Source organism: Antechinus flavipes, chromosome 1 (genome assembly GCF_016432865.1).
Source record: "Antechinus flavipes isolate AdamAnt ecotype Samford, QLD, Australia chromosome 1, AdamAnt_v2, whole genome shotgun sequence".
NCBI classification, from domain to species: Eukaryota; Metazoa; Chordata; class Mammalia; order Dasyuromorphia; family Dasyuridae; genus Antechinus; species Antechinus flavipes.
The window spans coordinates 268,256,267-268,268,893 of NC_067398.1; the positions used below are offsets into that span (position 1 = coordinate 268,256,267).

Consider the following 12,627-nt stretch of genomic DNA (forward strand, 5'->3'; position numbering starts at 1 on the left):
CATATACCTCTGACCTCAAGTGGATAGTTGACAATACAGAAAATTTCACTATCAAACTTAAAAATATTACAACAGAGGACACCTAGGTGGCACAGTGAATACAGCACCAGACCTGAAGTCAGGAGGATCTGAGTTCAAATATAACCTCAGATACTTAACACTTCCTAGCTGTGTGACCCTGGGCAAGTCACTTAATCCCAATTGCCTCAGCAAAAAAAAATAAAAATAAAAATAATAATTACATATATGTATGTAGGTATGCATGTATTGCAACAGTATTGTAACAAAAATTCAAGCCACTTGGACAAGAGAGAGACTTAGCCACAGAAAAGAATTAGATATGACTACACTGATGTTTAGTTCACAATAGAATCTTTCTGCTTTTTAAGAGAGGGAATTCCTTCAGTTAGGGTCACACTTAAATTGACTCAAAAACTGAGACTCCCTACCTGAGAAGCTCATTTTCCTACATTTCTTCTCAACCCTGATAGCTGACAAGTCACTTACCAATCATCCTGGATCAAGAACACACAGACTCTTCTAAAATTACATTTTTTTCTTATGTGTATTGTTCTTTGGCTTTCCCATCTTCTTCCAACCACTAAAAAGCTCCCCAAAGGGCTCAAATGCTAAATATAGAACCTCTCAAAATTTGTCAAGTCTCCCAGTGTTGAATATCATAGTTCTAGTTCTCTTTTTCTCACTACCTGCTTTTGAGCAAATTGTTAGTTAATGGCCTTTTGCACCTAATTCTTTTTTTTTAATATAGATTTACACAATTGTACTTTATTTCGCTTTTTATGCCTGATAAATCACAATTCATCTTAGATAATTTTTTTTCTTTTTTAAAAATAGCTTTTTATTTTCAAAATATATGAAAAGGTAGTTTTCAACATTCACCTTTGTAAAATCTTGTGTTCCAAATTTTTTTTTCCCTCCCTTTCCCCTACCCTCTCCCCTAGATGGCAAGTAATCCAATATATGTTAAACATATTCAATTCTTCACATATTTCTCTATCATATTGCACAAGAAAAATCAGCTCAAAAAGGAAAAAGAAATGAAAAAGAAAACAAAAAACAAGCAAACAACAATGAAGTTGAAAATACTATGTTGTTATCCACATTCAGTTCCCACTAGCCCTCTCTCTGGTTGCAGATGGCTCTCTCCATCCCAAGTCTATTGGAATAGACCTGAATCATCTCATTGTTGAAAAGAGCCAAGTTGATCACAGCTGATCATTACATAGTCTTCCTTGTTGCCGTGTAGTGTTCTCCTGGTTCTACTCATTTCACTTAGCATCAGTTCTTATAAGTCTCTCCAGCTCTTCCTGAAATCAGCCTGCTGATTATTTCTTACAGAACAATAATATCCATAACATTCATATACCATAACTCATTCAGCCATTCTCTAACTGATGGGCATCCATTCATTTCCAGTTCCTTGTTACTACAAAAAGGGCTGTTACATACATTTTTGCACACGTGGGTCCCTTTCCTTTTTTATGATCTTTTTTTTTTTTTCCCCTTTTAACTACCAGGAGAGATGAAATGACATTTCTAATACTAAGTAGTCAAGTGAATCCTCAACTAGTACATAAGACCTATTAGATTTTAAAGCATCAGTTGATAAGCATCAATTCAAAAGTTTACAATGATCACACACTCCCATTATTTACCCAAATTCACCTTACAGAGAATATAGCTAACAATAGTATACTCATTGCTTCTACTTCTTCTCATTTCAGTCCTTTGCAAACTGATTTTTAACTTCAGTATCCAATTAAAATTCTCTCTTCAAAATTACCAATGATTTCTTAATTGCTGAATCCAATGGGGCATTTTTCCTTTGGTCTTCACCCTTCTTGACCTCTCTAGAATATTTGGACCAGTCTCTCCTATCTCTGGGTTCTTAATGAGCCTACTTTTCTAGTTCACCTCTCTGACTGCTTCTTCCCAACCTCCTTAGTGGGCTGCTCATTCAAATAAAGCACTCTGTGGGTGTTCCCTAAGTTTCTATCCTGGACTCTCTCCTGTCTATTTACTTCTCTTAGTCACATCATCTCCCATGGTTTTAATTATCTCCAAAGATGACTCACAAATCTATATATCCAGGCCAAATTTCTTCCATAAGCTTTAGCCCCACATTACCTATTAGGCATCCCAAAGTAGATGCCCTAGGGATATCTTAAACTCAACATGACTATATCAGAACTTATCTTCTCTCCTAATTTCACTCCTCTTCCACTACCCTGCCAGTTTCCAAGGTTTCTAATCTCATCATTACTCCATATTCCTCAGTCTCTATCATTCCTAATATCCTACTGGATGCCAAGTCTTATTTTTTTCCTTCCTCTATATCTTTTGTAGCCTATATTTTCTATGTACTCACATCACTTTGGTTTGAGTGGTATAAAGCCACTTTAGTTAAGAGTTCTCATCACCTCTCAGATTATTCCAACAATCTCCTGATTGATATCCTAGTCAAAGTGATTTTTCTTATGCACAGATCTGATTGTGTCACTCCCCTACTAAAATTTCAGTGGCTCTGTATTACCTTTAGGATAAAATATAAAGTCCTCTGTTTAGCTTTCAAAGCCCTTCATAAATCAACCTATCTTTCCAAATTGAGTATAATTTAAGACAATAAACACATATACACAGTGTGATCTAGATTTGACCTCTTTGTTCTGTATACAGGAAGATTCACATCAATTAAAAATCTAAAATCTACATTAAGGAGTTTAATGAATATGGCATATGCAATTTTGAAACTTCACAAAAATGGAAAAGTAAAGTGTCAAATAATTAGTTATTTTCTTCTTTCTTGAACTTTTCTGTGACTTACTACATTCCCCATTTTTGTATAAGCCATCCTCCATGCCTAGAATATATTAACTCCTTTCACTACCTATCAAAGAATCCCAGTCACCCTTGAAAATGACTTAAGTATCACTATTCTATATGAAACTTTCCTAATCTCAACTACTAGTACCCCCCTTCCCCAATGTTTTTTATTTATTCAGTATATTCTTATATATAAACTTGTCTGTTATAAATGTAAGCTTTTTGTTTCATTCTTTGAATTTTCATTCTTTGCTAATATCTAGCAAAATAAGTACCTGACAAATATGAAGTCATATTTTCAACTAAATACTTGTAGATCAGGAGAATACTGTACAGTTTACTTAGGTTTTAGCAAAGTTTCCCAGTAACTAAAGATTCTCTAAGTATTGATGTAAGAGCCTTGGATTCAGTGTCTGTTTTATCATCTAAAACGTGGGGGTTAGATTAGGTGATCACTTGGGTCTTTTCCAATTATACAACTCTATGACTCCACACTTAAAGGAATCTTATTTTATAGCACTTAGAAATTTTTAAAGGGCAAAAAAAAAAAATGACATGATCTCCCAAGGTCATACATTTCTCTGAAAATCTTATTGTCTATTAGAGCCTATTATTAATAGGCTCTAAGTCCTCAGAAAACAAATGGAGAGAGTCAGTCTTGGTCCTTTGCTATGTATAAGTTCTATTTTAAAATACAGTAAAAAAAATTAAATTGATTCATCTCTAACAAATATATTATAAACATTCAACATTAATGATCTATTTCATTCTCAAAAGTGAATTGTGAGCTTTGCCCAGTGGTATACCACTTTGATAAGTAGCCTACTAGACAATTTACATGTATTCCTTTCTCTTCATTTTAAAAAGGAAATAGTATAAGAATAGACTCATTGTTCCCCTATTGATTTGGTTGAGTTTTTATACAGTGCTATTAAGTAGTGGTAACAGTTCTTGTGACTTCAGCTAATTCATTATGTTCCAATCATCACAGACCCCTAACTGGAGGGTGGGAGGCCAAAGGGCAGAAACATGGAGAAAACGGGGAGACACAGTTGTTAGGACAAACCAAGACTTGCTCTTTAAAAAAAAAAAAAAAAAGTGAAAAAAAAGTGCCAAGTCTATGTCCCTCTGATAGAATATATGATTTCAGGACTATTGGAAACTTTAGAGATATATCTAAATTCCCATTTTAAAGATGAGGAAATAGACCCTATAAGTTAAAAAGACTTGTCCAATATTATATAACGTGATTGGTTACAAAGTCAGGACAAATATGTGTATTATACTTACAATAGCACCATTTTAATAGATGGAAAGTTGATTTTATCACTATCATTTTGTATTTAACAAAAAAAATTAAGTGTTTACTACAAATATTTCTAATGATTTAATAAAAAAAAAAAACTGTTAGGATTCTTACAAAGTGATAAGTCAGTTGTCTAATTTTACCATCGTGCTTAGCAGTTCTCTAGTTAAGAGTTCACACCTTTCACACCTTTAAGAGTTCACATATTAGTTCACATATTAGCATTCGAGATTCACAAGTCAGGATTCAGTATGAGATTCACAAGTTCAGTGGAGGAGATTCACAAGTCACAGCTCCCACAATCCCACTTTCAGAGGAGTCAACCTTTGAGTTCACATCTCTAAAAGAGCATATAAAAGGACAAGCCTCAGCCAGAAGTCAACTGGGGAGATTGAGAGCCAGAATTCAGGAGAGATTCAGAACCAGGATCCAGAGGGAGCTGGAGGCTGAAGCTGAAGCTGGAAGAGACAAATTAACTAGTAGCAAGAGCTCTCGGAACCAAGGAAAGGTAACCTGGCTATTTTGAAGGAAACAATAAAGGACTGAACTTTTAACAGCAGGGTACATTTGAGGTGATTATTACATGGAACTGAAACTAAGACTACCTCCAGAAGCTCCACAAGAAACCTGCTCCCAGAGAACAATTATATTTGAGAAAAAAGAACACTACCAAAAAAACTATTAGTACTCTATGGATTTTATATGTTGAGAATTTTCTAAAAGATGGTATTCTGCAATACATCTACCAATATCGCCCATGTCAGAAACAAAAATAAGCAAATCTCTACTTTGCCTAAAATTGCTGCTTTAATAATCATTAACACTTACTCTCTTTTACAAGGAAAATTACAAAAAAATTAAATGGCAACCACTATCAATGTCCTTACTTTGTCCAATTATCCCACTTGTGAGGGCAAGAAAAAGCATTCAGGCTCCACAAATATGATCTCTATAGATACACTGGAGATATGTCATATTGATTTTAGTTTCAAGAATATTGAAATTACTGAAATTAAGAATCACTGCTATCTTGTCCATTTGATACAACTTCCTTTAACATTTTCCTTAAAGATGTTAAAATTTGCTACAATTTGAGATGTTCCTAAGTTCAGCAGGAAAAGAAACTAAAGATCCTCCTAAAATTATTTTTTAATATAATCTAAGACTAATCGTTGCATCATAAAGTAAATATGCTAGCCTTCATGAGAACTTCAGAACTAAGCTTCATTTGTATTACTTCCCTTCCAACAGGTTCTTTGGTTCTATAAGATAAGGAATCATCACTATCACCAAAAGTACCCATTAATACATATCAGACTAATATAGTACATTATTTTGTACATCAATTTTAGAGACAAAATCCCTTTTAGAAGTTGACATAAAAAAATACAAAGCTATGGCAAGAGGCAATAACCCACAAAAATATACAACAATCTCTACATAATCAGGAAAAACTTTACAGAGAAATGATTTCAAGTCTTTAAAAGAAGGAAAAGAAGGCAGGATTAACTAAATTCAAATCAAACAATCAAACCCATCTTGAGCATCTACTATTTGTAAGACTCTATGCTAGGTACTGAGACAGAAATAAGAAAATGAAATTAACATTTCTTGCTGTCAAGAAGCTAATGATATAGCAGAATGGAATGAGATATGCATGTACACAAGTAAAGATAATACAAGATCTGAAATGAAAAATATGACCAACATGCTAGAAGAAGTTTCCTTGCAAGAGGAAACAATCATATTAAGTTGAAGGAATTAAGGAAGCATACATGGATGTAACTGCATTTGAAATGGATAAGTAGTATTTCATCTGGATGACGTTTAAAAAAATGGTATTTTAGGCAAAAAACAAATATTCTAAGTATTAGCAGCAAGACAAGTGGGTAAGTTTGACAGAGAAATTAGAGGCACAACTATGGCCCAGGTCAAGTAGCCAGTAAAACTGCAATGGAGAGCTTTGAAACTGAAAGTAGTACATAGTTTTTATTTAAGGTATAATGAGGATTAATCCTGAGGAAATGGAGTTCCCTTCAATTTGCACATAAGGAAATTAAGCCCAAAGAGATGAGGCCATATTGTCCAGAATCTATAGGGTGACCAGTGAGCACCCCAGACCCTACTTCTAAAAACAGAACCACCTTTAGCAGACAGTTTTGTCAATAACAATCCCTTTCCATACTTCACAACAGAAAAGCATTCAACATAGTAGGTCAGCAGACTTAAGAATCAAGTTCTGATTTGCAAGAATGTAACCTTAAAAAGTCACTTAACCCCTAATGACACAATATGAGATTACTTTATCACTGAGCTGTTATGAGGATCAAATAAGCTAATGTATAAGAAGTACTTTGTAACCATAAAGTGCTACAAAGATATAAGCAATTATTACTCAATAAAGAAATGTCATTTTTATTTTCTAAGGACAATCAAAAGAATCATGCTAATCGAGAACTTATAAATTACTTGTAAATGGGGAAAAAATAAAACACTAAAATTCACCTAAGTGAAAACAAAAAGAACTTATAATAGTTTCCTACTATCTAGAGGTCCAGGGAAGAAGCATGTACATCATCTGAGAATTGTTTCCAAAAACATAGAGACCAGTACTGAGTGAGTTCTGTACACTGATTGTAATATTACTATTGACAAGCCCCCTAAACACACAGAGGCACAAGTAGGTCCTGATGAGTCAATACATCAGAGTGCAGATATTATTCAAGATGTCCTGTTGAAGCAAAATATTTTCCTGAAAGAAGTATTCACAACTGGACTTAAGATTTGGAAGACCTGTATGAATTCTGGCTTGGACATTTACTAGCTGTATGATTGAGGTCATCACTTTCCTGAGTATCTAGTTTCTTCATACGTAAAATAAGGATTAAAATATTTGTACTACCAATGTCATGCAGTTACTTACAAAGAAAATATACGATCTAAGTGTGAGAAATTGTTATCTATAATCATTATCTTTAATTATGTCGTTTCTGACAGGAGGATCAAAGGCAATCAGAGTTTGTACAACCCAAGGCAGAAAATTTTTACGTGTGATTTAGTTCAAATTTCAAACTTTCAAATTCAAACATCTCTCCTTTTAAAGGAGTATTTAAAAAAAAAAAAAAAATCCTACAATTTCTGGTCATTCAAAAGTTGAACACTGCCACTCGATGGCAATATTAGGAACTGCAAAGAATTCACTGATATTTACTTATATCTTTCACAAGCTCTTAACCTTTACACCATATCAATAAAAAGCACCATTAACATTTAAAAGGAATGTTTCTGGGCATCCATATGAAGTAATACTAAGAAAACACTTTCAGAAATGGGACATATATTGTATCTTTCCCAAGATTTTCAATATAATTCACGATCTTCTAAGGTTGAAAGCAGTTAACATGTAAAACTAGCCTATAACTGGATGTCAACAGTTAAGTGGACTGAGTCATCAACAGGCAGAAACCTTCCATTCTATCCTATCTGCCATTGATTCACATGCTATAACTATATTTAATCTTACTTTTTTTGGATCTTAATCGGCTCATAAGGCTGTGCTTAAAACAAATTAACTACTTTCCAAGAAACATGAGACCAATGCTACTAAAGTTTTGTTAACTTCAAAACTTAAAATTCCTGTATATATCTTATACAACAATATCTAAATCATATTTAAGATTAAATGTAATATGTGAGTTCAGATTTACTATTTTTCTGAAATCAACACAAATTCCTGGAACAGGAGATAGGTTATTTCTTAAATAGGTCCCAAATGTAAAATAAACTCAGGGAAAAAAAAATCCCCCTCCCCCTGCCAAAAAAATTACACACTTAAACTGAGAATATTATTTATTGAACTAGAATTCCTCTTGCAAAATAATGCCAAAAATAAGAGTTACATTCTCACATCACCAGCAGAGCTTAAAATATTTCCATGACAAAAAATAAATTATCTTCAATTCCAAAATATGTGCTCAGCCGAGTGAGATGAGAGGAGATCCATTCATGTAACTCTTAATTTCAAAACAATAAGGAGTCATAGAGAATTGGAAGAAAAAGTAAGCTGTACTGAGGGAGGGCTAAGGAACAAACAGAAATTTTTCTCAAGTTTTCTGCAATTCATCATTTATCCAAAGCATCATACAGGCAAAGGCCTTGCTTCCAAAATGCCGCAGTCCCCAGCTTGGCCTAGGTCCAAATTTAGGTAACGTGTCTTTTTCTTCACGTCCGCCGAGTCTTCTGCTTCTTTGCCTGTCTCTTTACCTCCTCTGGGGCACCAATGTCAGAGGCAGTTTGACCAAGTGCTCGTACTCCTTGCAGTCGGCTTGACAATTGCAACAACAAAGGAATAAGCTAGAGGAAACAGGGAAAAAGATGGGAATAAAAAACCTAAAAGGAATCCAAATTCTTCAGCCAAGATTTACATTCAATAACACAGATTCATAAACCATAGATACACAAGTGCACCTCTTTAATTCTCGACCCTCTGAAGGCTACTGGGAACTTTTACATCTTATTCAGTATGGGTCTTTTTTAGATATTTCTACAGCAACTGAGAAAGCAAGCTCTCCTTAACTCAACCTGTAGCCTATCACACTTAACTACTCTTGATGAATTAAAGAACTCTTACCTTATCATGGTTATAACCTGCTAGCAACAGAAGCAATGTTAGGGGCAATGCGATGTAAGAACCTTGGGCAATATCTTGTTCAGGCAATTTCCTCTGAAAACATCAAGAGAAAAGTTCATTACTAAATTATCCATAATAACATACAAATTTACCTTGTGCCTATAAGCAGTGTGATGGATACCAGACAGAGATATGGCCTTACTGTCAAGTAAGTTTGACAACTTATCATTTTACTGTTCAGAGCTGTAGGTCCCTAAGACTACTTAGTTGTAGAGAAGGTGCCAATCTGTACTGAGAACTTCCTCACCCATGAGTTCCCTATTTTCTAATGAAATCACAGTTTCAGGCCCTATCCCTATCCCTATCCTTCCAAGAGCTTCAAGCAATATACAGGGTATCTCTAAATTCTTAGTGTAGGTTTAAATTTTAATAATTCAAACTTTACTAAGACTTATGAAATTTCCTGTACAGACATTACCAATCAATACTTTTCAAAATGGCCAGGTGAAAAATATTTTCAACCCCATTTTATAGAAGAATAAACTGAGTCCCAGATAAATGAACTAATATTTCCCAAAAACACATATTAAAAAAAGACAAGGCCAAAAGAATTAGGTTCCAATCTCCCAATGCCAAGAAATTTGTATTTATAATAACACTGGTCAATATATACCATGCCATCTGCATTAAAGTAAATATAATCAAATGAATGAATTAAAAGAAATTATGATGTTACACTGGTTATTGTTATATACTTGCTGATTTTAAGGGCTCAACAGGTTAACACAGTTACCTTCGCCTGATTCGTACAATTCTAGTTACTATATCACTTCTATAGATGGTCTTTGCTTGGCTCACCTTTCCAGCTTTGCAAAGGTGATATATTATAATTTGGGCTTGACTGTGGAGCCATCACCAAAAAGTATTTCTATTTACCTGACACCAGTTCCCCCAGTGACCTGGGTTCCAGAGATCATTCTGCTTCTGCTCTATTGGCAAAGAAGCACTAGAGCATATTTGCAACCTTAACTTGTCAGTAACACTTCATAAAGGCCCTCTCATTTTACCAAGAGTTTGGATGTGCACCAAGACAAAGATTAAAAAATTCATCTAAATGATCATCTCTGGCATTTTCTAACACTGCTGGGAATGAGAAGAAGCTGTTAGACATTTCATCTCCATATCACCTAAAATACAATTTCCAAAATCCCAGAATTTGAGGCTCTGCTGAAAACAATTCATTTTTGCAAATTTATCTTTGCAAGAGAGAGTCTGATTAGATTCTCTACTCCTCAGTCAAGGAGTACAGAGCACTGTATTTGGGGTCAGGAGGGTCGTAGGTTCCAATCTCACCTCTGACACTTATTGGCTACAAATTATTTCACTTCTCTGGGTCTTAGTTTCACAGCTACCATAATCCCTATAATCCCACAGATATTTAAAGATGCAAAAGAGACAATGTGTATAAAAGGCTTAAAATAAAATGTTAACGGCTACCTAAGAGGCATCACAGTATAATAGGATCAAACTCAACACAGTGACTTAGAAAACCCACAATTTAACATTTTATTTGGCTTAATGAATCCATATTAAACAGCTAAAGTCTCTACATTTTCATGTTTTTCTTTCCCATTAAAAGAAATTTCCTTTTTTTACTTACTGTAGGATTAAAAATCAGAGTAATATGTTTGTGATATCCAATAGCAGTGAAAGAAACCTGAGGCAAGGTGTAGTCATACTGGGATTTGGATAGTGTAGAATCCAGTAAAACAACATAATTCTATCCATTAAAAAGAAAGAAAAAAGAAAAAAATATCATCAATAACTATCAACACATTTAAAACAACATGAAAAGACTGTTCTAAATCATCAACGAAGGAAATGAAAATCAAAACAAGTCTTAAGATTCTGCTTCACACCCCAAAAACTGGCAACAATAACAAAAGATAAGAATACGTAGTGTTGTAGGAACTATGAGAAGACAAGTACATTAACACACTGTTGACTGAACTGCAAATTGGCAAAAACCATTTTGAAAAGTAATGTAGAATTATGCATAAAAAGAGGAGGGGGAGAAAGAGAAAAAGGATGAGGAGGAATGGGAGTCTAATATCCAAACCCTTTGACCCAGAGAGTGGTTAACATCTCTATATTCTTTTCAAGAAGTTTTCCAGGACTGGATTCTAGTTTAACAGGAACAGGGTTAACATACAACAACAGCTCTTCATTATTCCTTAATCTCTCTGGAACACCATTTGGATGATGGCAGAAAGGTCATAATAGTAGAAGGAATGGAAGCAGAGGACTCTGGCCACAGAGTGCCATAGCCAATCTAGGGCTCATTCTCTTCTCTTAAACTGCTTTGCTCAGATTTTTGGACCTCTTCTGAGAATTGTTTTATAGCATTCAGCATATTTTCTCAAAGATCTTTAATAGTGGCCATATTTTGTCCAAAGAGGATAGATTTAATTTTTTTTCTTTGAAGTTGTGCCAAGGACACTAATTTAAGAAAAATATTTGCTTGGGATATACACATTCTGAAATCCCTTTTTTCCCAACCTATCAAATTATTTTATAGCTATATTGCAAACAAAAAAGTATTACTATATTATTCAATAGAATATGGTGGGGTTAGCTTTGGGAATGGCCAAGAAATTTGATCTTATCAACTGGAAATTTCTGTCTCCCTCAATTGATAATCCTTTAAGAGATCCCAAAGTATGAGTCTGTATCACTCACATGATCCCAAAAAATCCTTGAAGTTTATTCTCTTAATCCCCAAAAGAGGTGGCATATTTCTTATTAAAAATAATATTTTTATATTAACAAGATAACAAACCCTTTGATTACAAAGCATTCAGTAATTCTTTGGCTATCCCTTTGGCAAAGGAATGAAGAGTAGGACCATAAAATCTTGTATTTTATGATCATAATAGTTTTTATAAGAGAGGAAACAACAACAACAACAAATGCCTAAAATCAAGTAATCTCTATTACCTCTCCATCTCTAAGTAATGGTGGGAAATGGAAGAAGAGAGATTGGCCCAAAGAGACTGTCTGAATTGGATTGTCAAGGTTTTCACTTTTGTAAAGCTTTACCTGTGAGAGTAAAAACAATAAAGAATCAAAGAAGGAAAGCATTTCAATATGCTTTTGAATCCAGAATAGGACTCACACTTTGTAAATCCTGGGGATATGTTAATTCTTAAGAGAAAAGATTCTTTAAAAGCATAGAGATTTGAAAGAGAAACTACCCAGACTAGCAAATTATTTATAATACCCTCAACAATCATTTGAGGCCCTGACAAGGAGAGGATTCATAGAAATTTAAAGCTTCCTCATCTCTTTGCTTCAAAATTAAGTTCAATCTTGCTTCAAAATTATGTTCAATCTCTTCTCTCCACAATTATTTGTTAAAACCTTAAAAAGTACTTCTATCCTGCATTTAGCTCCCTCTGTTGCCTCAAGAAACACTTCATAGTTTTTTTTAAAATATTATTTAAATTTCTCAGGCTAAAGGAACCACTTTTTATCCTCAGAACTATGAGCAAATGAGCATAAGGAAAAGCTGGGCACAGTCCTGACAGATGCTAAGTACGGTGAAGGCCCTAGTTATACCTATCCAATAAGGCAAGCATCCCACTTTCTGTAAACCTACACTGTCAGTTTTTCATCATTTTATGAAAAATACATCTCAAAACTCCTTTGTAATCAATCCAAATTTGAAGTTCAATTATAAAACTGCAAAAACACTAAATAAACACCCCCAAGAATACTTAAGTGAATGAAAAGGATCTTTTGGTGAAAAGCTACGTGAATAAATGGTATTAAATCATATTAACATTGT

General features: G+C 34.1%; 1 protein-coding gene across 1 annotated transcript in view; it reads right to left on the reverse strand.

Moving 5' to 3' along the window:
- Positions 1-7,981: 7,981 nt before the first annotated feature.
- Positions 7,982-12,627, reverse strand: part of LOC127537826 (nodal modulator 1) — a 45,946-nt gene continuing 41,300 nt past the window's right edge. Inside the window, exons 28-31 of the mRNA XM_051961122.1 lie at positions 11,778-11,879; positions 10,441-10,560; positions 8,781-8,873; positions 7,982-8,503 (exon numbers count right to left, since the gene is read on the reverse strand). Coding sequence (XP_051817082.1) covers positions 8,372-8,503; positions 8,781-8,873; positions 10,441-10,560; positions 11,778-11,879 — 447 coding nt within the window. The 3' untranslated portion in view covers positions 7,982-8,371. The remainder of the gene's footprint in view (positions 8,504-8,780; positions 8,874-10,440; positions 10,561-11,777; positions 11,880-12,627) is intronic.